We start from the raw sequence: 26,394 nt of genomic DNA, 5'->3' as shown, positions 1-26,394 counted from the left end.
GATAGTGTTTCTCTGGTGCCTTGCCATGTGGAAGTTGGGATGTTTCTGAAACTGATATATTACTAGAAGTCCAGTGATGTAAATGTCAATGTCATTTTTCTTAATGCCTATTTTGTCATTAAATAAGTGAAATCTGGATTTAAAGTTGGTATGTTCTCATTAAAATAGTTCCTTCCCTGCCCCCGCTCCCCTCCCCCTCAATCCCCCACTCCCACCCCCCATGGTAACGTAGACCAATCCTGTCCTATTTCAGCCTTTATCTCATTGAGGAAGGGCTGTCATGCCAGACTGCCTGCGAAAAGTCAGCAACTCATGATCAGATTCTCAGCTTGGTATTTAGTGTCTTTTTGTACTATTGCTTCCTGAAATTACATGTCTATTTGTGTATTCCAGTGGTTTCTTTGGGCTGTAATGCTGCATACTAGAAACATCTCAGACTAAATGAAATTATACAAAACAAGTTATTACAGGAAATATGTCATAGATATAATTCTTTTCTATTTAAATGATGAAGTCATCTTGGACACCATGTTGAACTGAAATAAACATTACTGAAAATGGCAGTTATTTATAAAGCAGTACAGGAATGTAACGAAGTGCAAAAATAGTATTTATTTTCTCTTGCCTTTCACGAGTGAGCTAAATCCTAGTGGCTGCCAAGACATTAAGTGCCTCTGAATTAAAAGCCAGTATTTATGTCTGGACAAGCCCGGTAATATGCTTTTCTTATGCTCCTGTCCTGCAGACAGTATTCAGGAGGTCAGTCCTCATCTCTTCCCTCAGGGTTGTCATATTTTTCCTTTGTCTTTCCTTATCGGTGAATTTCTCCTGCTAGCTTCAAAGTCTACAGAAAAGCTTTTTGTTCTTGTGCTGTTATTGTCTGCTTTGAAGAATGCTGCTTCATATTTAAATCGGAGCTTCTGCTGGTTTCTCTGATCGGTGCAGTGATACTAAATCTTTGGCAGGGCGAGAATATTGGGGGTGGGGGGGCAGGGGCGGAGTTTCTCACATTGCGGTGAGAAAGGACACCTACTCCTGAGTTTGCTACTATCAGCTGGAATAGGAGGGAGCCATCTTCCCCCCTCTCTCCCCAGACTTGCCATATAAATCTAAAGAGGAGCAGGCCTATCTCAGGGTTCTTGTTGAAACAGGGTGAAGGAGAAGAAATGAGCAAGTGTGTAAAGAAAGCCAACAGTGTGGATTTCTGCATCCTACTGTAGTGGGTCATTTGAACAGCATTCTGAGTATGTTGGTTGCTCTGAGGGTGGCTGTTGTGGTATGGTACAACTTGATAAAAGAACAGCTGTGATAGTAACTGGCAATTTCTCTTTATATTAGGCTCTACAGGAGCAGCTGACATCGGTCGTCCAGGAAATTGGCCACCTCATTGATCCCATAGCAACTGCAGCTCGGGGAGAGGCAGCTCAGCTTGGGCACAAGGTACTGTCCTGCCATTACAAATAAATGTTGACCAAAGTCGACAGCACTTTTCTTGAGCCTGTTTTTCCTGCTGAATGCAGAAGAAACTGTTCTTGCTGTTTACTTTGACACAGTTTAAAAGACTTTATGTTTGTGAAATCATTCCTATTGAGTTTTTTCTTTTTTTTTTTTTGCTTTAATCCACTGAGAAACAAAATAGAAAAAGAAGTCTGACTAAGTCTTAAAATTTTATTGGCTCTTAGCTATCCACATAGTCATTTAGATGGAGTAAACCTTTCAATATCTTTTCCTGCACATGAAGTACTGCTATTTTTCTTCCCCGTGCCGGCCTTCGAAAGCTGCTTATAGCCCCTGCAAATGTACACACACTTGAAGTTCTGAGGCTTCAGATGTACCAGATGGTGCTGCAGTGGGCTATTTGTGCATGTTCTGTGGAGTAATCAGCCCAAAGCAGTACAGGGTTTTCACGTCCAGTAAAAACTGTTAAAAGCAAAGTCTCATGGATTTCTGACAGGAACCAAGTGCTGTTGTGGTTTTGTAGAAGATGTGTGAGATGACAGGTAGACTGTAAAAATATTCATTCATATAAAAATATTCGCTTATTTTCTTAGAATACATGTATAGCCAAAAGCAGATGTTTCCTCAGAACAAGTATAAATCAGATCAGAAACTGAGGAGAACAGAGAGACTGACTCATCATATTTCTGAAGACTAAAATACAGCAACAGAAGCTACTAGCAGAACTGGGTCTTTAGATATTCCAAACACTATATTGAGCCCAAGTAGTTAACTGAGGGGGAAAATGCAGTGTGCTTGGTATGTGGTCTTTGTAGCATGCCTATTTGTATTGACCTATACAAGCCACTGGGTTGCAGACTAGCACTTCACCACTAGTCTCCTTTTTAGCAGCAAGAAACACTGCAGGGTTGGGGCACGTGGCTGTCGTAGGGAAGCGTTCATGCATCAGGAGTGATGAACCGTGTCCAGAGGTAATGTTAGCACTTGTGCCCACTCTGGTGTCTTACACAGCAGAGAACCATCCAGGTCTGCACTGGAATCTGATGAAGAGGGTTGGAGAGGTTAGGGAGCGAAGGCTGCAAACACAAGCACTCCCTGAAGTGAACAGGGCGGTCCAAATCCAGTGCGGTCCCATTTGTTATCTGTCGTCCGCAATGAAGGTTGAGAAATTCCTCCCTTGCGTGGAGGAGACACTTGTCATGGATGCTCCGAAGTAGTGTGCAGCTCCTGTGACACTTTTGAAAACTACTTCATCTGACCTCAGGGGACCGTGTGCGTCTGAGGGAGGAGACACATGGCTTTATCAAGGAATTTGAAGGTGAGGGGAGACAGAATCACACAGGCACATAATACAAACTAAACGCTGTACAGCACAGAAGCACTAGGACGGTGTGCTACTTGAGCTAACCCGTGGCCCGATGGTAATCGGGGAATATGGTTCCTCTCAGTTACACCTGAGAAACGGGGTTAATGGCTTTCTGTGGTGGTTCTGGCTTTCTTAGGTAACGCAGCTGGCAAGTTACTTCGAACCCTTGGTTTTAGCTGCAGTTGGCGTGGCATCCAAAACACTAGATCATCAGCAACAGATGACCGTGTTGGACCAGAGCAAGACACTAGCAGAATCTGCCTTACAGATGCTGTACGCTGCCAAAGAAGGGGGAGGAAATCCCAAGGTACAGTTGCCATGTGTAACTAAGGGATTATTGGAGAGGGGAGAGGGCAGGTGGGGCAGAAAAAACAGCACCTACCTACTGCATGGCTCAGGGATACGTTTGCAGTGAAAATGCCATTGACGGTTCTCCTGACATCTCTCATCGGAGAGTGGAAACACTTGTTGAAGACAGGATTCCAGTCTGGCTCACAGCATCCTCACAAGGGACACGAAGTCAGGATCTGATGGCAAATATCTATGCACTGCTACAGAAACCAACCAGTTAAAAGACAGGGCCTGCCTGCTACATGGCCCAATGGGCCGGGGCCCGCTGGCCCTGATACTCGTGGGGAACGCCCCGTGCCACCTGGAAGAAAGGACAGGGCCTGCTTTCTGCTGCTGAGCTCCACGTGGAAGCGCACACCATCCCATGAGCCGCCCGACAGCATAAGGGGTGTGCATGACCCGGACCTCATGCCTTTGCCCAGTGGGCAGCCAGCCACACCCCATCCTGTCCCCAAGGGCGTGACAGACCACGCCCTGTGCCATTCAAAAACTGCATGACCGGGCAGACACCCTGCTGTGCATACATGTCATGGCCCCCTCCAGCAGTACCTTGCCCGTAAGGGTGCTCCTGTCGTTTTACGGCACACTTCCCATGCCTTTCTCTGAGGGATGCCGTCGCACGCTGCTGCTTTTAGGGCTTGCTGCGTGCGCCTTTCTCTGAGGGGCGTCAGCGTGTGACACTTTTTATAGAGCTAGCGTCACATGACACTTTTTCTCCGGCGCGCTCTGCGCATTTTTATACACAGGCGCTGGTGTGCAACACTTTTTTTCCTCTGGCGCAGCTCGTGTGCCTGTATTATATAGCCGGTGTCATGCAATGCTTTTTCTCTGGTGCGCTTCCCGCGCCTTTCTTTGAGGCACTCACACACCTTGCTTGTTTTCACGCCTTTTTTTATGGTTTGGGGTTTTTTTTAATTGTGTTTGTTCTAGGTTTTGGGTTTTTTTCTTTTTTCTTTTATGAGTTTTTCATGAATATCCAAGCAGTTTTTTTGAAGTAGGTTTTTGATTGAAGATAGAGGATTTTTGGGGTTTGGTATTTGTTTTTATTTACTGCTTTAGAAAAAACATTGCTATGAAATAATTCCTTAGGAGTGTTTTTTGTTACAGTCTTTTTTAGTGATATTATATGATTGTGATATTTTTTCTTCCTTTATATGGCAGGGATTTTCTCTTGTTTTTCAGATGTCTACATGTGTCTTTTTTGAACATTTTGTTTTGATACAGAAGTAGGCTGTTTCACTGTCTGGTGTTATTTTTGCCTTCCCTTATCTTTGTTGCTTCTGTTATGTGTAAGTCGTTTTCATCATTTTTTCTAGAAAAGGTACTGTTGGCTTTCTAAGCGATGCGTATTTGACATTGTGTTTTCTTGTCTAAACAAGATTTGTTCTGTCGACATTGCTGTTAGATTTAGCGTCTCGTCTTTGACCTGAAAGGGGATTTTCAGAGCTGTTATCGTATTGGCTTCGTTAATTACGCTTTTGATTCGCACATTGGTTTGTGCACAGAATGCTCTCTGATCTCTGTCTCATTTTCTCTCTTCCAGGCATCCCATACTCATGATGCAATCACTGAGGCTGCTCAACTGATGAAAGAGGCTGTGGATGATATCATGGTTACCTTAAATGAAGCTGCAAGCGAAGTAGGCATGGTTGGAGGTATGGTAGACTCGATAGCAGAGGCAATGAGCAAGGTGAGCATAGAAATCCAGACCCCCTTTTCGTTTTGCACTTGAAAGCTGATCCACATTACAGGGGGTTGGAAGAGCTGCTGCTGATCCACTTCAGCAATGGCTGGTAACTGACACGCTATGACAGGAAACCTAAAGATTCCTTGATTTTGCAGATTGTGAAATCAAACTGATGTGGGCGATGGTGCTTGCGTTAACAGCCTACATGGTGCCTGTTGGTAGAATTACCTCAAAATATTTTTACTTGGTAATATGCTGGTATTTAACTGCAATCCTAGGTCAACTGGCCTTTTATTTTTGCTTCCTTTTCCTACTTATCTTTCATGTTAGTCTGCTAAATGATCAGCAGGCCAACCTTGAAGCAAACTACTTTCAGAGAAGATGGTGTCAAAGCCTGAAGTGCTCTGCTACACTTTGTAAAGTATACTACTGAAAATGTATAGTTGCAAAATGTAAATGAGTTCAATCCAAATAATTGGCTTTTTCCTCTCTCAAGTTAAAGGTGTGCAGGATTGAAGCCTTTACCACATAAAGGAATCTTACATTGTCTTCTTGCAGGAACATTTTGTTTCGTAACTGTTGCACGTTCCTTTTTACATTAGCCGAGAACTACAGGTGGTTTGACCTTGTGTGAGAAGTTGATCTTGCACTCGAAAACTCTGCACTGTAAATTCTCTGCGTCTTCCATGCTCGTAACATGGGCTAAAGTATTTTCTGAGCTTCTTGGTACATCCTGGTGCGCTGTCTTCACTTGCATATTTTGAGAGAGAGGAGATTATAAAAATGAACATATAATACAATTTCATTATTATGTGTAAAGTATGCTATTGGTTATGACCTTCTTATTTCTGCTGTATTTTTCCTTCTTTCTTGCAGCTGGATGAAGGTACGCCTCCAGATCCCAAGGGAACATTTGTTGATTATCAGACCACTGTGGTGAAATATTCTAAAGCCATTGCTGTAACAGCACAGGAAATGGTAAGATATTTAGTTAGAACTAAGTACAAACTCTTCTGCATACGTAAGGGATGTGGAATGATTTGCACAGTGTTGTGAAACTCTTCATAATGCTAATTTTCAATAATGTTATCTCTTTAGGGGTAATGGAGTAAAGGAAGTGGTGTTTTTTTTAATCTAACTCTTGGATCTTAGTGGCGTGATCATAGGGGTGGCCCTCTACAGGAGGAGTGCTGGACTGTGTTGTGGCTCTTCTGCACAAAAACTTTTTATTTGGCTCATTTTCTATGAGAAATAAAAGGAAAACATTTCACCTACACACTTTTTCCATCAGCCTGTTTAATTGTCACTGAAATACCACCTTACATTTACTGATGACTTCAGGTTACGCTTTCACACTTACTGTTTCATTTAGCCTGTGAAATAATGTCAATATTTTCAGACCCCTGTAGTACTTATGAATGCAGATCAACATCTCAAATTGTTCTTTTCTTGCATTTCTGTGATTCACCTGGGTTTAACAAAAGAAAAAAGGATACTTGTTGAATCGAGATTTTCTTAACTCATGTTTCACAGTAATGCTTACCATAACATGTTTGCCTTTTAAAGAGTACTTCTATTGCTTGTTTGTTTTTGAGAGGCAAGGGGACTATTTATGTATGCTACAGACAGGATTTTTTACAAAATTGATTGTTGTTACAGTCAAGACAGGTTGATGATTCTGCTATTTACAACATTGCAACTTATTGGCAAACACTATAAATTTGTCTAAAACTAGTTTTGCCCCAAGGATGGAATTCCATGGCTTTTACTAACATAAATTGGAGACAGAAGAAGTATCTCTGTTAAAAGGTAGGCTTTTTCTAAAGAGAGATTCAGTTATTTATACTGACGTTCTACCGAGGCATTCTGCGTAGTCCTACCTATTTCTTCTTGGTCCTCTTCCCGTATCTTAGACATGTTTTGCATCGGTCCTCAGATTTTTTCCATTTTCATGCTCCCGTGCCATGCCAGCTGAGACTGATGTAGGCTAGCTCACCTTTGACAAAATAAGGTGGCTGCAACACACAAAACCTGCTTCCCAACCCGGTCCGAGTAACTGTGTACCTGGCCTGTTGCCCCGCTGTGTCAAAGAGTGAATTACCAGCTCTAACTGCTGCTCTTTGATTACTCCGTATGTTCTGCGAGTGCCTGGTTACCATGACTCTAATAAAGCATGTTTGCTTGGGTTTCCTCATGGAATTCTTGCTGGAAGACAGGTCCCTTACATGGCAAGTGGTTTACCCCATTTCATCAGTGTGGCCAAACAAATGAGTGTGCTCCTAAGCTGGAGTGTATTAACAAATTATTCTCATGCCTGTCATTTTTCTTTTTCTCTTGCCTGTGTTCTTTTTTCAGATGACTAAGTCGGTTACTAACCCGGAAGAGTTGGGAGGACTTGCATCACAAATGACCAATGACTATGGGCATTTGGCTCTCCAGGGCCGAATGGCTGCAGCTACAGCAGAACCAGAGGAGGTCTGCAGTTTTTAGACCTCTTTATTCTCTGTACACGGTGGCGTCAACATGGGTATTCTTTTACCGTAGGGAATACAATAAGTACAGAGGGAAGTGACAAGGGGTATTCACCTTGCTCGGTTGCAGCAACACGCTTGCAGCCATTGCCAAATGCGATACATCCCTTGTATGATCAGACAGATAATAGGTTTCAAACCATTGGGTAATGTGTTTTCTTTCAAATGTCTTTGCGATGATTCTAAAACAAATACAGTGAATGCGTTTCCACTGCCTTTGCTTGTTAGCCACTTTTGTATGCAAGCACTGTCTATGCTATGTGTGCTCTGTCTGATAGGCAAACAGATGCACTACCTCTGGCCCACTGACATGTGAAACGTGGGACAGGACAGCACATCTGTTCCCAGAAGAATTTCTTTTGGCCTACTGTCACCTGATTGAAACCGTGACGTGAACTGAGTCAGCATTATAGGCGCACTTTGGCTATACAGATCTGTCTCTTTCATGATCTACTTCTATTTTTGCTAAAAACAGACTTTAAGACACAAACTATATGCAGCCAGACAAAAACTCTACTGAGTTTGTTTTCCTTGGACAGAAAGGAACTGATAAGCGTAGCGAAATGGTGTGTCTTTTCAAAATGCGGTGAAATCTTACAATATCAACAGTTATTTACATGTATGTGTTGTAAGCACTGTCTCCTCCTTATGGTTTGTGGAGAGAGATCTATTTTGGTCTTTGATATCGACCTTTCCCTCCTCCAAATACACTCTCTATTCAGTGTGCCTTCACAGGTTGGGGCAGAGCTGCACATAGTACTATGGAGTACGTATTTACTGATAACACACTTCAGTTTTACCACTGCTCAGGTGCACGGGTGTACAACAATAGGAATTAGGATTTACTACAAAATGTTTTCAGTGAATGTTCAGAACTTCAAACCGGCTTTGCTTCTGTTTCTCTTCAGCCCTTCTGTTGCTCTCGATACATGTGAATTGTCTATGGAACAAGTTTTCTCCTAGGAGTGCTATGAATTGGCAGATTTTTAACAACACTTAGGGACTATGCAAAAGACGTAACATTTTACTTCGTAAGTGTGGCTTTTTATGCTACAAGCCTTGTTATAAGAATTACCCAATCAAAGAACAGAAACCTTTTGTCAAAACCTCAGTCCAGCTTCAGAAAGAAACAGCTTGTGAATAATAGTGGACAATTCCGTAGACAGGGACAGAACCTCCTAAATTACTTGGGGCTTGCGCTTACAGACAACTTGCAAATACAAAGAAAACTCTTAATTATTTACTATACAGCTTTCCTTCAATCTCGTATGTTTTGATGCATTACAAATAAATATATATATATATATATGCTTTTTTATCTTGTCTGTAAGCGATTTCAAGTATAACTTCCTGTCCTGAAAGTGAGATGCAGGCAACAAGTAGGAGCACAAGTATCTTTTGCTGATGGGACATCTTTCGTACCTCAGAGTCAGAATACGATGCAGGAGAAGCGGGTTCCCAATGCAGTCTTACATGCCAACAGAGGAATACGGACTATTCGCCTCGGTTGCATTAACCTGTTACAGTAGTTGCTATGTATTCTCTGAGCACAATTACAGAAATCCTTTCACCTCTCTCTTCTTCTCACTGTGTGCCTCTGGTTATGGAGCATAGACAAACTTTGTCGAGATGGGGCAAGAGGGTATCTCACCATCACCAGATGTATCAGATTATGCGCATAGAAGACATTCAAAGAGTTTTTGACTTTTTAATTATGTTCCACTGCTGACAGACTACTTGAGTGTTTCGTGCTCAGTAGCTATGTGAAAAGCAACGGCTTGCATTCAGCTTGATACTGTTAAATTGAATTACCATTTCTGCATGTTACTTTCTGCCTGAAGTTGAAATAATTCCATTTGTGATACTAATGGCTGTGATTTCTGCTTACTTATTAATCCCAGTACACACCTATATGCCTAAGTACATGCAGGTACTAAAACTATCATGTGTTTCTAAACAGGGACCACGCAGCTTATGCTGTGGGATTATTAATAAATCAGCAGCAGTGAGGGCAGGATTTTCCACATTTCAGTGCTCTGCATGTACATGGTCAGTTCGGGAGAGTTGAGACTCTGTGCACAATCAGTCATATACTTTTTGACCCACTTTCAGCAGTGTAGAGTAAATGAATACAGCTCACGCTGACAGTACAGTGCTGGGAGATGAAGTAGCGTTACTCAAATGTGGTGAAGTTGTGTGTGCTTGAATTACATATGCTTAACTTGGGTACACGCATTGTGCCTTCTCTTTCCCGGGGTCCGGCTCACTAGTGCTCCTGTTTCATCAGTAAGCCTTTTATAGAGTTGTGCTACATGAGTAGATGGTATTACATCTGTCCTTTTTTTTCTGATCTCTGCAGAGCATGTAGCGATGGGCGGAATATTGGTAATATTCACCAGAGTGACCATGTTTCCATTTGTGTTGACACAATGTACCAGCATGACATTCATTTATTCACTTTGCTCCTGCTTCCTTTTTCCCTGTACCTCCTTTACCATCTAGATAGGGTTCCAGATCAGGACTCGGGTGCAAGAACTTGGCCACGGCTGTATCTTTCTTGTGCAAAAAGCTGGAGCTCTCCAGATTTGCCCTACAGACAGCTACACCAAAAGAGAGTTGATAGAATGTGCTCGTGCTGTCACGGAAAAGGTAAGACATCCCTCTATGTTGCCCCACACTGTTTGTCTACTGAGCTTCCCCAGGGAGTAAACCAGTCAAATTGTTTGGGTTCAGGAATTTTTTTTTTTAAACTTCCCATTATAGTACAATATTGGCTGAATTACACTAAGTTCTTACTTTTCTTTCAAGTGTTCAGTGCAGTTCATGTGCTGGATTAGCCCATGGTTAGCCCTTGCTCATGTCTCGTAATAAAATATCAGCCTCATACCAGAGGGAGACTGGTCCAAAACTAATCCCTAAGAGATAAGATGGCACTTGTGCCTTATGAGGCACTCCCTTGGAAACACTAAGTCCACATGGATGGCCACAGTTACCGAGATGAGGTTGGTCGATGACACGTGATTTCATGTAGTGACATCTTCCCCTTTTAAGACTGGGCCAGGCAGAACTGCATCTTCAAACTGTCTGGGGTTTCTTGGTCTTTGGAAACGTCCACTTCAAACAGATGGCCTGGGTCGCTCGGCTTTGCTGAACCTTTCTGACGGCCTCTCTCTCCTTTTGTTGGGCGCGAACATTGAGAGTCAAATGTCAGTTACTTCTAGATTTCAGCAAACATCACTTGTTCAGCCTGTGTTGGTGTGCTCTCAGCTGTACAAATTTTCCACTCTGTCATGCCCCAGGAGTATGAGCAATTCCAAATTTAGGCAGGGGTAGTCAGTATCTTGTAAGAAGAGTTAAATCTGATAAGGAGAGTAATAATGAATCACAGGGACAACCTGTTCGGGGACAACTTTGAATCTGAACAGAACCTTAGGAAGAACTGTACTATTAGAAGTCAGTATACATATGCCCAGATGGGGATCCTTTCTTGCAAAAGCAGATTTTAGGACTGTAGTATAGCATCCAGCTGCGGAGCTTTGTAAGTACAATGTTAACTAGATTAAGTGGAGATCTCTAGCTTTTTTAGTGATCAAAAATGTTACTAGATATAAAGCCATATATTGTCTTTCTATAATTTTCTGTAAATACAACAATATTTAGCATCTGGATTCAGAGAGTCTATACTTTCTGTTTCTCTGATGTTAAAGTTTGTATCGGTGTACTGTACCTGACTCCTGGGGTGCTTGAGGCCGGTGTTTATTTGTGCGTGTTAGGGAAAAAGTAGTAGCTCTTGGCTCTGACATTTATCCTGGCAGAAGTTCACTACATTACCTCTGACTGTATTTCAAGGAAGTTTTAACTAATGCACTTCATCCTGTGATGAACAGATCGCTTCATTCTGTCTGAAAAGTGGACTTCCTAGCTGAAGTCCCCTTTAATTTGAGACAATCTTTAGCCGTCACAATGACTGCTGCACAAAGAGAACAAATACGGGAAAGAGAGATTTATTAAAGTTTGCAAAATGACACTGCGGAATGAATTTCTGTTGTTGATGCCAGTCATGTTAAAGAGCTCGCTTAACTCAGTGTCCCATAACGAGGCTTTCTTTTGATGACCGCCTTGTTGCTTTGTTGTTTCCAGGTCTCCTTAGTTTTATCTGCCCTTCAAGCAGGAAACAAAGGCACGCAAGCCTGTATTACTGCAGCTAGTGCCGTGTCTGGGATAATTGCAGATCTAGACACCACTATCATGTTTGCTACTGCTGGAACCCTTAACGCCGAGAACAACGAATCATTTGCAGACCACAGGTCAGTGTAACTGAAAAAGATGGAAGAGCGCGTGCACAGGGGAACAGCGGAACTGGCAGAAGCGACTGGCATGTGGAGATAAATTTTTACCTTTCTAGATTCCCGTGAATGAAATTGAATGAGGCAGTGGAGTGAGAAGAGAAATAGGAAAATTGGGATATTGATAGAGGACAGCAAACTTCACTTTGGTTATTTCTGTGAGGAAAGAATTTTAAAAAGCTGGGGAACATCTGCTGAGAGCACTTCCAACAGAAGACCGCAACTGTAGCACTATTTTGGGGTTTTTTTGTTTTTATTCAAGCCATCTCATTGCATAGACTACCATGCGCTGTTATTCCAGTAGTGAAAATTAGCTGTCCGTGACATTGAAGAGGAATCTTCTATATACTTTTTTCCAACAGCTGTTCTTGACTGTCTGGCTGTTTTTCTTGCTAAATCATGCTTATGATATTGCTCTTGTGGACAGCAGTGATGGAAACGGCACAGCTATGCCATGCATTTTCCCCTTTGGCAGAGATAAGCCCGTTTTCCCTTCAAGTAGCATCTGCAACAAAATAATCCCACAGCTTTTTTCAGCACATTAAGAGATTTGCAGCATCTGACTGTTACTTCCTTTGCAGTAAAACCCAGGGCTTCACAGCCAAGATACTGACTTACTGCTTTGCAGCCTAGTTGGCCTACGTGAGAATTGCATGGCCAGCATTTATTTCCCGCCTTGCCAGTTGCTCAAGAAAGAGGAAAGATGCAATGGTGTGTAAGTTGCTGCCATTCTGCAGTCTGAAACTCAGGGATTTTCATACAGGTGTCATTAATTTCTAGGCTGACATTTTACATGAATATGGTTCTTGTTCTCAGTTGACTCGTTTGTGGAGTGCATACTCAAAATGGATTCTTATTTTACCCAAATGTTGCTTTGGATTTGTTGTCCTGACATGTCAAAACATGTATATGGTGGGGGGAACCCTGACTAGGTCACGTTCTCTGTTCCTTTTGCCATTCTTGTGACTGCCTGATAAATAATTATTTTAGTTTCCTTAAATATGCTGATTAAAATGGAGGTTTGCCAGCTGTTACTTTCCTCACAGAATGGCCAGATTTTCTTTCAGTGTTAAAATGCAATGCTCTCTTCTGCTAATGCCCTACCTCATTTCTTTTCAAGATGGGGTCATTTTAATAAACTGCCTTGCATCTAGCCCAAAATATAATGCCACTGTTTTAATAGTTGTCTTTTTTTTTTTTTTTTTAACTTGCAACCTGGCCTGTGGTATATTATCATGAGTGGACACTGGCATGATGACTTATATCAGCTCTTTTATGTAGCTGTTAGTCACCATAACATTAAAAAACACGTTTTTTTCCTCTTCTCCTTTTCCACTTCCTTCCCTGCTTCCTCTTTTTTTGCTACAGGGAAAATATCCTGAAAACAGCAAAAGCTTTAGTTGAAGATACAAAATTGTTGGTTTCTGGTGCTGCCTCAAGTCAGGACAAACTGGCCCAAGCAGCTCAGTCATCAGCTAACACCATCACTCAGCTTGCTGAGGTAGTAAAATTGGGAGCGGCTAGCTTGGGATCTGATGATCCTGAAACACAGGTGAGATGTTTTAAGATTTTTCTGATACTCTTAAAGAGACCAGAAACAGTTTTCAATTGATAAGACTTTGTGGGACTTCTGCTTTTAAGCAACACAACAGGGTTCATCTCTTCTGGGACTTTTCTGGGTTTAATTAGACATCACTCTTTTTTTAGAATACAATGAAGAGGTTAAAGCATTGAGTGGAACTAGACGGGCCTTTGTATAACACTTTTGCTTTTATTTCATGGATGTGTTCCAGCTGGGATGCTTTTGGCAAAGTATTTGTCTTGTTTTTACTAAGTTGTGATTGGACCCCTGACATCCCATTTTTGTTCTAAAGAGCTTGCATGATTTTAAAGCCACTTATCTGGCTTACAATTGGGCTGTGCACTATGTGTTACTTGTGTAGGCTAACAAGTTCTTGCCATTCTCTAGCTATATCTGAGTTGTTTTTCATTTAATTCAGTAACTTCAGCCTTCAATGTAGATTATCTCAAATATTTCTTCAGTTGTTTGTTTGTATCTTGGTGAAATGGAGGTTGGCTAGCATATTGCTGATGTGCCTGTGGTGGTACCAAGTTAGTTTGAAAAAGCCTACTTGTTTGCATAATGCTCTGAAAGGGATGTGTGTTCTGTTTTGCTTGACCTGTATGATGGACTAAACTTCAGAGATGTTCCTCTCTAGGAAAATACTGCTGGAAGCACTTTTTTCTTTTTTCCTTTTTTTTTTTAACAGAAGGATTTCCATAAACTAGCAACATTTGCAAAACATTTATCACACATTGTTTTTCCCTATATGTAAAAGCTGAGAATACAGTACTTAGAATAAAAGCTATTGTGCACAAGTAATTATTTATTTGGAGCAATTTTATATTGCCAGTTTGAAATTGTAGGTGCATCATGTGTCCTAAATGGAGCATTTCTAATAGCTTTAGCACATGATACTGTCACAACATTTTTCCATAGCAGCAACACTTACTTTACCTGGTACAATAGAGTTTCGGATGTCTTACACTGCAAGTTGCCACACAACGTAGGCAGTTGGACAACGGAGAATCACATCATTCTGTCCTATGTCTCAGGTTCTTTTCTCATTTCCATGGTCAAAGAGCTTCTGAGCTACCAACAGCTAAATAAACTTTCCAGGAAAAGCAAAGACTTCACTTCTATAGAAGTTACAGTGAACTACAAACATGAAGGAATGAGGCTGTTTTCTTAATGTTTATAATGCTACAGAAATGCAGTTATTGAGAAGTGAGTGACTGTTCCACACCTTTTTCTTTTTTTTTTTTTTCCCCCTGAGCTTTCTCATTTTTCATGCATCTTTCAACATTTTCCTTAAAATGAACTCTTCTGCATTCCAGCAAAATACTTAAAACATCTGATTTTCTACTAGTGGAAAGGCCAAAGGAGAAGGATTTGGAGGAGACAATTATTCCAATAATACCCTAAAATAATTAACAAGCCTGTTGTAGTGTCTGTGTGTTGTCTCTGACTTCTGTCTTTGAGCTTGGGTTTAGGAGACAATATCTCCAGATTTGACTTTTCCTGACTTTAAGCCAACAAAGTTATTCAGCATTTAATTCTGTATAGGCTCTTACAGAGGTTCAACTTCCTTTTCCCTGAAAGAACATCTCCCTCTAACACTTAGCCATAGCAAGTACACTTGATCTTTCAGTAGGTAATTTCAGAATTGGTATATCACTGTAGCATTAGACTGTAAGCTGATAATCCATCTGTTTTCTTGCTCTCTTCCCGCTTCCACCCAAAGGGTGAAGAACATGGAGAAAAGTAAACCTCCTCTTAGGGAAGCTCAGAGGAAGGAAATCCTACCTGCAATCAGCATTTCAATTTCTTCACAGGAAATAGTTGCTTTTATAGATTCTGACTGGTTGTATGAAATACTGTAGCTATCAACACAGCTTTTCCTCTTCCAGAATATTACATGTTTTACTGGGGTAGAGGCGGGGGGGTGATACTATTTGTGTACCAGTAGTATATTTCTTTTAGCTGTGTTCTAAAAATCATGCCCTCATCCAGGCTATCTGAGGCTTATGGCTATTTCTCATTCCTATAGGTTGTCCTGATCAATGCTATCAAGGATGTTGCAAAGGCCCTTTCTGATCTCATTGGTGCTACCAAAGGAGCTGCCAGCAAACCAGCAGATGATCCATCCATGTACCAGCTGAAAGGTGCTGCCAAGGTAAAACCTTATTCTTACATTTTATTTGAAAGTATCTGTGCAATCACACTTGATAGACATGCAAAGCTTGGATTTCAGCAGTTTCCGATTGCCTGAAATCTCATCTCTTTCTTTGTTTCATTATCATCCTGGGATGATACAGAAAAATAAGACGACACTATTGAGTTTCCATGAAGCTATCAGTTTTTGTAGGCTGTCAGATGACTTTTTGTGTTTTTGATGAAGGAACTGTAATCTTTCTGAAGAGAAACTTCTTTCTTTTGCAAGCCCATATCTGAGGGCAGGTTCTCCTTTAATAATGTTATAGAGTAAAATTTACCCATTATAAAATGGTACCTAAATACTACATTCTAAACAATGACATTTGCTCAGGATAAGCATGCGGCCTCCTTATTTAGACCTTGCAGCTTGGGGAAGCGGGGGAGAAGGGGAGAGAGGGAGGAAGGGAAGGGGAAAAAAAACCCTCCAATAACTCTGCAGTAGGATATTGTGCATTTCTGACCCCTCTCTCTTAGATCTTTCCAGAAAGTATATAGGTATCAAAGCTCAAAACTCGCACAGATTACACCATACCTGTGATATCTTTGTGCTTTATTTTCCCTGCACCCGAGATGTATTATGACATTTGCCTCACAAAGATCTTGTGGCTTTGTGTCTACAAAATATTTCCAGATGTGGAGCTTTAGGCCGTATTACTTCTGCTTTCACATTATGAGAGTGTCGTGGTAGCTTCTTGCTTGGCTGGAAGCTCTTCTCACTCTCGTGTCTGTTGCTTACCTGTAAGACCTGTGCCTCTCTTCCTTTCAGAGCACATGATAACAGTATGTTATCATGTTGTGAGGCACTACTTGAAAATGACCCATCTAGTCAAGAAAAGTGGCTTCTTGGCTCTTCCTGCTGTGAAGTTCTCTGTGGTTTAAGTCATAATTGTCAAGAAGCTGGCCTTTCTGTCTCCTTTTTTCATTGTAGCTATCATTTGTATCTCAACATACTGGGGTACAGGAAAGGCGTAGTTGTTATAGTGACGATTAGGTTATTCTGCATCAGGACTATTGGGTTTGTAACGGGAACAGTAACACTGATTCTGTATCTGCATTTGGGCTTGAGGCTGGTGTTTGGCTGCTTGCTTACCTGGGTTTTATCTGATTGTGGAGAATCTACTGGGTAAATTTCAAAAAGAAATACCATACCTCAATTCACATCTCTTTCAACTTGCCATGTAAGATGTGCGGAAAGAAAAGACACTAATGTAATCAATCTGTATAAGAGACCTACCCTGGAAATGTTGTGAATTTTCCATTTTTTCGTAAAATTTTTGCCAGAACACTCACACTTAAGATGGTATCGCTCTGCAGTTAGTTGTGCTACATTTCTGTAACTTACAGGGAGCTTTCAGAAACTGGCCAACAGGAGAGTTGGTATTTAGTCCCATAACAAGTACAGTTCATGAAGCCTCTGAGGCCCTGTGAGAAGTAGTAATGCTACCTAGCTTAATTTGCCTTGCTTCATACCCTGCTGTCAAATGGGAGGAAGGAATTGCGTATTTTTGTCTTCACCTCTCTCTCCTTCAGGTGATGGTAACAAATGTCACATCGCTTTTGAAGACTGTTAAAGCAGTAGAAGATGAAGCTACTCGAGGGACAAGAGCTCTTGAGGCCACAATTGAGTACATCAAACAGGAACTTACGGTACAGAACAAAATAGCCATATGTGGCAGTTTTTGAAAGTATGCTCTTATACTCAAACCAGCCTGCCCAGGCACTCCTCCTCAAGCTATGCTTTACTGCCTTGCAGTGCGTTGGATGCAATTTGGTTCTCTCTACCTGTTGCAAATCATCTCTGAAAGTACAATTACAATGCCACTTCAGCCTATCTACTTTCAGACGTTACTTTGAGATTTGAGATGCTACCGTCACGTACAAATCTGGAAGTAACTGCTGCTTTGTTCTTTAGACGTTAAGCTTTCACTACAGATATTCTTTTCTCAGTCCAATGCTGGTCACTTTTTTTTGATCCTAGCTTTGGTAGTGTCTCCTCAGCATCATAGCCATATTGCACCTGCAGTTTAATCTTGTTTCTACTTTTCCTTTATTATGAAATGATACTACCAGTGATACATAGCCTGCTATCTGATATTTTGTCTGAGCAGGAATTAACAATAGCATGGAATTCTCTCCCAAATTAGGTGTCAGACCATGACAATTGTTTTCCTTCCTCTTTAGGATATAAAAGTATAGCCTCCAGCTGCAGCTTTCAGTTAGTTTTTTTAATAGTACACTAGTCAGTGACATAAATTAATATCTGCATGTTTGTCAAGAAGCCTGATTTTTTTCCTACCCTTACAGTCTATTTTTATAAAAAATCTATAGACACAGTCTTAAGCAGAAAATATTTTGTTGTATAGTCTGTGGATTAGCAATTCTTACACTGTAACTGCACTGGCACAGTTTTACCTTGTCAACTGCTCTCCGTAAAACATCTATTTTTCATTGTGTGAGCAATGCTGTTGTAATGAAGGAATAACTCTTGTTTATTTGAATTATTTTTTTTTTTTTAAATATCTGTATATGGTTGGTGGGAATTCATACAGTGTCTGCAGTGGTAAAAAATCCTGATTCAGTACCTGATCAGGAATGTTCTGTACAATATCTAGTGCACGTGACTGTCGTGTATCCTCATGAAGGCCTGGCTAAGTTACATTCCTTCCCATAACTCTGGTCTAAAACCTGTCCAGATCTGTCATTGAAGGATTGTGCATTATCACATCTGCTTTCTCCATCTGGTTGGTATCTCTTTGAAATGTTCCTCCTCTTCCTTTTCCTTTTGTCAGCATTGCTAAGGAATGGGTCTGAGGTGGTGGTGTTGTCATCTCTTTCATGGGGAGAAAAGTGGAGTACTAGGAGAGGGTCGAGAAGAACCGAGGATGGCACATATGTGCTCAAGAAAATGCATCAAGCTTGACTTGGAACTCCCGGGACTGAATCTGAGCAACGTTCAGGGATGTCCTTCACATATTTAACTAGACTTTATTTTTTAACATCGCTTCCATTTCTGGAGAGAGAAAGTGAAAAACTGATGAACCGGGAGCATGGAATAGACCAGGCTCATTTTTGTCCAGACATTTGCATTCTGTAACCACTGGCCTGCTTAGGTTGCACTGTGTGTAGTCAAGAAACCTCTCCTGATTAATTCTGCACTCCGAATTGCCTCTGCACAGTAAAAGAATGGCAAGCAAATACAGACTAAAGCTTGGGAAAAGGAAATATAAGATAGAAGTAGGGTTACCCAGCTGTTATTACCTACATCTTACCACAGTTCTTGTATTCCAGTATTTGTGAGAGTAGTGTGTACTGTCAGATAATTTGAACTATTTTCACACGATTCACCCTGCAAAATTCTATCTTTAGGTTTCTAAGGGAGACTAAGTATAGTGTAAGAGACAATGCTCCACCTCCACTTTTTTAAGAGACATTTGAAAATATTAGTGATGTTCTCAGTCTGTCGTGCGCTGTGCTATCAACAAGGGCTTGGTAGGGCTCAGCCTTTTGCAGGGGAAGGATCTCCTCATGTGAGTAGACCAGCCTAAGCAGCAGTCAGGATGAAAAAAGAATATAATTAAAGGAATAGTAATTCTTTTGATCCTGTAACACTCTGAACAGCTGTCTGTAAACAAACTGTCATCCAGGTAGTTAAATCGCAGATGAGATGAATGGGTTAACCTTTTTTCGTATGCTTCCCTCAGCTTAATTGTTTCTCTCTGCTGTCTGTAGGTGAGCAGGCTTATCAGGACCAGGCTCATGACAAGCAAGAATGATATTGAAGTACTCCAAATATGTTTCTAATTTCCTGCTGTTCGAAGGCTGCTTCCAGTTGCTGTCTCTTTCTCATGGTTGTTCTGCTTTGACTTGAATGGTATCAGGCTTTCCTTCTGCTTTCACTTTTAGGTGTTTCAGTCAAGCGAGGTTCCAGAAAAGACATCATCACCTGAAGAATCAATCCGGATGACGAAAGGAATCACCATGGCAACTGCCAAAGCTGTTGCAGCTGGGAACTCATGCAGACAGGAGGATGTGATTGCTACAGCAAATCTGAGCCGCAAAGCAGTAGCTGACATGCTAACAGCTTGTAAGGTAAAGATTCACTTCCTTGCCTAAGACTGATTTTTTTTTTTGTGTGTGTGTGTGTGTGCCTCTAAATCCCTTGAATGCTATAGTTTCTTTGTATTAATGCTCTACTTTTCAGATGAGAAAGTTTATGATAATTTTAAGGGAATGTCTCTCTCAGAAAGGATTTTCTGTGCTATGCACAAAAAAAAAAGCAGCACTAATATCGACTATTTTCTTTTTGTGAAAATGAGAAGTTTTATTTGACTGGAAATTTCCTAGTTTTCAGTCTCTTATTAAACTGGAAGATAAACAATCTATGCAAGTAGTAGAATATATGAATAATCCTATAGTCACAAATATGATTTCAGTATTTCTAGGAATAGTGGAAAGAATGGTGAAAGGAATCACTCAGGTCTATTTTTAGTAGTCCTTTCTCCCCTAACCAAACCTGTCGATTTGCTCAATTTCTTCTGTGCTTTTCAAAAATGTGTTTTGCCTTTGCACTAAAAATATTGGTACCCTGTTTTCTACACTTGCTTGAGCTAGACAACTTTCAAAAACTGACCTGCAAAACTAGGGGGAAAGTATGTGTCTCATAAATGGCTGTTAAGCCAGTTGGCTTTATTCTGATGATAAAAAAGATCTAGGCATAAATAAAAAAAAATGGGATAATAAAGATCTCATTCCTTTTGGTCTTCAGTAGTAACACAAAAGTGCCTTTGCCTGTAAATCATATTTATTTACTTTTGCCTTTACATGTATGGAAGATGACAGTAAAATAATGGTGCTCTCTGAGGTGTCTGATTTTCAGTATTTGGTCGAATCCTAACTGCCTATGTCAGTTCCAGATTAATTTTTAGCCTAATCCGGCCCAGGTGGAAGGGTTAATTTTGTTTTTAAAATGATCCTCATATAAAAGTGCAAGTTCTAATGTAACTTAGAACTGGATTTATACAAAACCATTGAAGGAAACTTTTTATTTTGACTTAGTTTTCTGACAGGGTTTTTAGTGTCTGACCATTCTTGACCGCTTTGCATGCTTCAAATTTTGATTCTGTCCTCTCCACTTCATAAACTCAGAAGGTCAACAAAACAAAGCAGCTCTAATTTGCATGGGAAAATTAAACAACTGTACTACTTACATGAGAACTACTGTAGCCTATTATGTCTTAGGTACAATCCAGTTAATTGAAACTTCTCGGGGAGGCTAAGAACAGTTCATAGTTGTGCAACATTCTGACAAATCAATTCAGGCATGAATTCAGATGCTGAGGCACACTAAACATCCTTTGTCATTTGGAAGTGGCCAGTGCAGACACATTTTTGTTTTGATCTCTCCAAACAGGCAGCAAATTTTCAGGAACAGAATCCTCTGTTTCCAAAAATGTTGTAAACAACACACACACTATACAGCCCAATACATAATTTTGAACGTTTAATTATGATCATTCATCTTTTTATGTTTACATTTGCTCCCACTTAATTTAATGGTTTCGGAGTTCATGCATTGCAAGTGGCCGACAGGATGAAACTTCCTGCAAACTGAACAATGGAGGTGTGGGATGCTGGAAAAGCATTCATGGTCTCCCAGGGAATTACCTTCACAAAGAAAGCAATCTACAGAAGGAAAATGGCTGGGAATCATTTTACTTACCTGTAGTGATACACTGATAAGGAGTAAGATCTAGTTTTATCTTGTCTAGCTTTCCTAAAATCAAGAGCAGTTATTGGGCAAACAGGAATGAAAGTCTCCAGGTATACTAATTTTATGCACTATCTAAAAGGTATGACAAAATAGCCACGTCATTCAACAAAACTTTTAAATATACAGTTTGTACCAGACTTTATTTAGAAAATGCTGTTTCTACAAATTTTGCTCAGAGACTTAGAAATCTCATGCTATTAATTTTTACAAATTGATTAGTGTACATGGCATTTCCATGATAAGCCACATCCCTTGAATTTTAGGGGTAGGAACCAGCAGTCTTAGCCTCACTATGCTGTAAAAGCCGTGCAATGCAGAGCAGCTTGATTTTTGTGATATTTGACAAATACTGGAGTGGTTTCCAGTGTGATTAAGCTAGTCTGTACAATAAGCACTGACAAATAATCAGATTTTGATGTCCTTTGGGCTAAGACAAAAGTGCGTATATATGATCTGTGGTAGAATTTTATAGAACATAGTTCAGACTTCCCTGGCATCAGGAATTTAAATTTAAGTTCTATTTCATTGCCAGCTGCCTAAGGCAAGTAGTATAAGGGATTTGACTTATTAGCAGTAATAGATATGCTTGTGCTTGTTCTGCTATACATGAATTTACAGTGCTCATTACTAATTCTATGCTTATAAGTAGATGCCATTTCAAAAGACAGTGAGGTTGATTACTGCGGGTTATAATGAACCAAGATAAGTCTCATTAAAGTCAGTGGAAACACTGTAATTACATTTACTGAAGGTTAGAGCAGGCCTTAAGATAATAACGATTTCTGTCTTTATTACCTATTTGTATAAAATACTGACTATGCAGTAAGTAATCTGTGCATTATATCACTATTTTTATGATTGCTGTTGGAAAGGAAACAGGTATGAAAGGTCCGTCAAAAGCATAGAAAATAATTGAAGTAATGACTTAGATCGTTATATAGCCAGTAGATTGAGCGAAACAATTATTCACCTTTTCTCAGCACTCATTAGACTGCATCTAGAATATTGTGTTCAGTTTTGGGCTCCCCAAAAGAAGAAAGGCACCGATTAAACTGGAGCGAGCTCAGCAGAACCCACCCAAACGGTTGGGGCTGGAGCACAGGTCCTGTGAGGAGACGCTGAAGAACTGCCTGTTCAGCCTGGAGAAGAGATGGCTTTGGGGGCACCTCACAGCAGCCCTCTAAAACCTACCAGGAGATTGCCGAGAGGAGACGGTGTCAGGCTATTTACTAGAGGTGCATGGCAGGGGAACGAAACACAATGGTCAAATATTGAAACGTAGGAACTTCCAATATATTCCACTGTGGGGATAATTAAGTATTGGGACAGGGGCCTAAAGAGGATATGAAATCTCCATCTTTGGAGATTTTCAAAGACCTGAGTGATCTGGTCTGAATTTAATGTTGACCCAGCTTTAGGCAGGAGGTTGGACTATGTGAATTCTCCAGGTTCCTTCAAGCAGCACAGATTTTTTGACTCTGACTATCTCAGTACATTTTACCTCCACAAGTTATTCATCAGTGCTGACGGGCTAGAATTTGTCGTACTAGAGACAAGTAGTGCTTGCTGCCTTACTGTTTTGAAAGCACGTGAAGAGAAAATGAGGGCTGATAGTGAAGAGAAGCCTCGGCATGAGGAAATAAATGTGTATTCCGGTTCCTCGGACACACGTTTCAGTTTGAGATGCTGCGGCAGGCTTTCTGTGCAAGTCTGAAAAAGTAAACATTTCTGTTGTGAGTCCTAACTGGTGTAGTGAGATTTCTGTTGGGATGTTTCTGGGTTACAAAAATGTCTTCCTAAAATGACTTTATCACCTCTTTAGTCTGCTGTGAAGTATATGGTTTGTTTTAAGACTCATTGAACCTTAAAAATGCTCCCGAAATATTCTGGTATCAGTCTTGGCTATGTATGCAAGCATAAAAAGAAGTTCATATTTCTCGCCTGCAAATGTTTGCTCTAATTGTATGTGTAACAATAATATTTAAGTGCAGCAGAGGCATATTAGGGTGCTTACAATGTATTCATATGAAACACTGGGGGATCCTTCTGCCCTATTTGAAAATGAAAAATAAGCTGTTCTGGATTTTTTGGGCTTCTGGATCTTGTTTGAAATATGCTGAAGATGGGGAAAATCCTGTCCTGTTTCCTCCCATCTCCTTTCCCTTCAGATTATTTGTTGACAAGATGAAGAGATGGAGGTGGCTAATGAGAGCCGTTTTCGTGCTCTGCTGATCTTGAACTTCCCGGCAGAGGGAGCCCACAGACCAGCTCCAGGCCCAGCTGACAACAGCGCTTGCTCGGGATGTTGAGGGTTGCAGGAAGGGCTCAGAATAAGTGAGCAGTGAGATGATCCCCCGTCCCAACGGAAGATATGAGGCTGCAGGGGTGGAAGGAGCTGTTCTGTGAGAGGAAATGCTAATTTTAAAGATTTTTAGAAAGTTTCACTTGTCAACAACTAGCACTTCTGTTCAATAAAAACGTTCCCTAGAAGTTTATTTTAGAAAATACAAGGCTTGAAGAGGCTGCAGTTTTCACTTAGTATTAAAAATAAAAAGATCGAATTAGTCAGGCTTATGTCAGATATTATACTAAGTGGAAATCCTTAAGAAGTCAAAGGACTGACTCTGCTGCTTCTGCTCTGTATTTAAACAGATGGTTCCAGCACTGCCTATTGCTGTGTTAAATCCCTATCTCAAGCTAAAGCCATTAATAAGCTTTTACTTACAGTGTGTTACCAGATAACAAAAAGCAGCTAACACTTTTTTTGGGTGGGTGGGTTGGTTGGTTGGTTTGGTTTTTGTCTCTCTCATGTAGACTAACGATATCCTGGCACTTCCATAGCACTTGTCATCTGCCGTTTCCAAAGCTTTTTATAAGGAACAAACTATTAGCTTTATCTTGCGGAATGGAAAAGGAAAAGTGAGACACCTACATTTGACCCACACACTGGGCTGGTGGTTGACATCCGATTGGCCCAAAGTCTTCTGGGGCCAGTCCAGTGCTTTGGTCTCTAAACCAGATGGCCATTTCTGCTTTCATTCCTTGATGGTAGGCTGTACAGGCTTACAATAAAAAGAAGATTTTAGCATATTTCTAACCTGTAAGATGTAAATGGCCGTTTGTGGGTGGCAAAACTACACTTACAATTTTTATTTTTGTTGGTATTAGTAAAAAAGAGGAGCCACAATAGCATAACCCTTGCACTGTAGAACAGTATATACACAACCCAAGAGCTCATTCCAGCCCCAAGATGTTTTCCAAGTGATATATTTTCATTAGAAGAAATCATAAATCCTTCTGTATTTTCAGATGGTTCTTCAAGGGTTTCTCTGTTTGTTCTCAACTGGCAGAAGGAAGTAGTACTACTGCTGACAGTGCCTAAGGAAGGACACTAAGACAGACTGCAGATGCACACCCAGACAGGAGGATGTGCTGATAAAAGGAAAAGTGTTCCCAATGCCACTCTCAGAACTGGAGCTCTGCTGCTCTTTCAGTGCAGTTTGCTTACACCTTTACAACAGAAACAGCTGGCCCTCAAGCTCAAATGTCATTTGCACATTATGAAAAATCTCTTCCTTTCTATTTCCCCTATCTTCCTATATCCCCTGTGTTGACTTCCTCTTGTGGGAGCAGTTTTGGGGTACTAATGTTGTTTTGCCTCCTCAGCAAGCATCATATCACCCAGATGTGAGCGAAGAAGTTCGAGAGAGAGCCCTGCGCTTTGGAACAGAATGTACCCTGGGATACTTGGAACTCCTGGAACATGTTCTCCTGGTAAGGAGTTGTCTGCGTGCACATACTGAATCCCTTCCAAGGAGAATAATCTCTCTGACCTCCTTCTATAGTGGCTGCTAGTGACTCATTTTTATCAGTTTGTCACAAGATTATGAACAGTTTTGTTATTCAGGAAAAGCAAGCTAAAGTAAACTCAGTACTTCAGCTCAAACTGCAAGACAGAAGGAAAACTGGAAGTACTTAAAAGGGACTGAATTCTGGATCAGATCTGGAGGCACCTACAGGTCCTGACCTAAAAATGGTCCTCGACAAAGAAATTAAAATAAGACACTTCAGTATTTTTTTAAGCCCACCATAAGCATTGGACATATTAGGCACATTCCTGTCACCCAGACCAAAGAGGTTATGTAATTTTTATGAAAGCACTTTTACATGCCTTTTGCAGTCCTGATTCCAGGAAAGTAAGAGGCACCTACTCAATGCCATCCCAAAACCTCAAGCCAGCACTGCCTCACAAAGAGCTCTCCAACTCTTGCCAGACATAACACCCCCAAAGCTCTGCATAAAACTTCTCCACTCAAATCCAAACTCATGAATCCTGCTGTCCCGTTGGCTTTTCTTGACCATACATAATTATCACATAATATATTGTTCTTCTGTTGCTACTACATTTGTAGGAAGCAACAATGTGTGTTTGAACTAACATTTGTGAGATATTGAAGTTTCTGGAGGTGACTTAAATCAGCAGTCAGCTTCATGGCCACCCAGAGATTTCTTTTAAGTGGCTTTAAGCTGACGTATTAAAGTCTCTGAAACTGAAATTTGCAGCCACTAACTGCAGATTAGCAAATCCAAGTCAGCTTTACTGCTGAGAATACAGCACGTCTAATCATTTACATCAACTTGTTGAAATATACATAACATAGAAGTGAAGTCACAGCTATGCTTGCCACTAGCAGGGAAAATAGCTCAAGAAAGATTGAACTTGTTAATGTAATTCCTAGAGCTGCATAGCAGTAAGTAACTTAGCATGAGATGTGTGATCCATATTTAGTTTAGAAGTACTTTGGGGAATTTTTCAGATTTGGTCTCCCAAACTCAGTCATAGTACTGGTTCAAACTATATGCCAGAACAGACCAAACACTTGAGTCAATTTTTGCTCATTTTATTTTTCTCTCTCTGCTTAAATGAAGAGGCTTAAGGTAAGAAAGGCCTGTTCCTCCAATAAAGCGGAACAGGCCTTTCTTACCTTAAGCTGCTTTACTTTCAGGGCCCTAAAGCCATGAGAAAATTCCACACAGCCCCCAGTGTTTGCTGCCTTAGAAAACTGACTCTGATCCAGTTTACAACCACAACTGAAGAGCATAATGC

At 40.7% G+C, this 26,394-nt stretch overlaps 1 protein-coding gene across 2 annotated transcripts in view; it reads left to right on the top strand.

Moving 5' to 3' along the window:
* The window catches only part of TLN2 (talin 2), a 113,314-nt gene that overhangs the window by 64,590 nt on the left and 22,330 nt on the right, over positions 1-26,394 (top strand). For both annotated transcript variants that reach the window (XM_050903200.1, XM_050903201.1), the window contains exons 38-49: positions 1,339-1,440; positions 2,961-3,131; positions 4,719-4,865; positions 5,739-5,840; positions 7,218-7,337; positions 9,896-10,042; positions 11,534-11,700; positions 13,108-13,291; positions 15,351-15,476; positions 17,048-17,164; positions 19,421-19,606; positions 24,954-25,061. In XM_050903200.1, the coding sequence (XP_050759157.1) occupies positions 1,339-1,440; positions 2,961-3,131; positions 4,719-4,865; positions 5,739-5,840; positions 7,218-7,337; positions 9,896-10,042; positions 11,534-11,700; positions 13,108-13,291; positions 15,351-15,476; positions 17,048-17,164; positions 19,421-19,606; positions 24,954-25,061 (1,677 nt within the window). The remainder of the gene's footprint in view (positions 1-1,338; positions 1,441-2,960; positions 3,132-4,718; positions 4,866-5,738; positions 5,841-7,217; positions 7,338-9,895; positions 10,043-11,533; positions 11,701-13,107; positions 13,292-15,350; positions 15,477-17,047; positions 17,165-19,420; positions 19,607-24,953; positions 25,062-26,394) is intronic.

The sequence above is a fragment of the Gymnogyps californianus genome, chromosome 11, assembly GCF_018139145.2.
Source record: "Gymnogyps californianus isolate 813 chromosome 11, ASM1813914v2, whole genome shotgun sequence".
NCBI lineage: Eukaryota > Metazoa > Chordata > Aves > Accipitriformes > Cathartidae > Gymnogyps > Gymnogyps californianus.
Note: the sequence above shows the minus strand (reverse complement) of the source record. Positions and strands in the feature narration are given on the sequence as shown.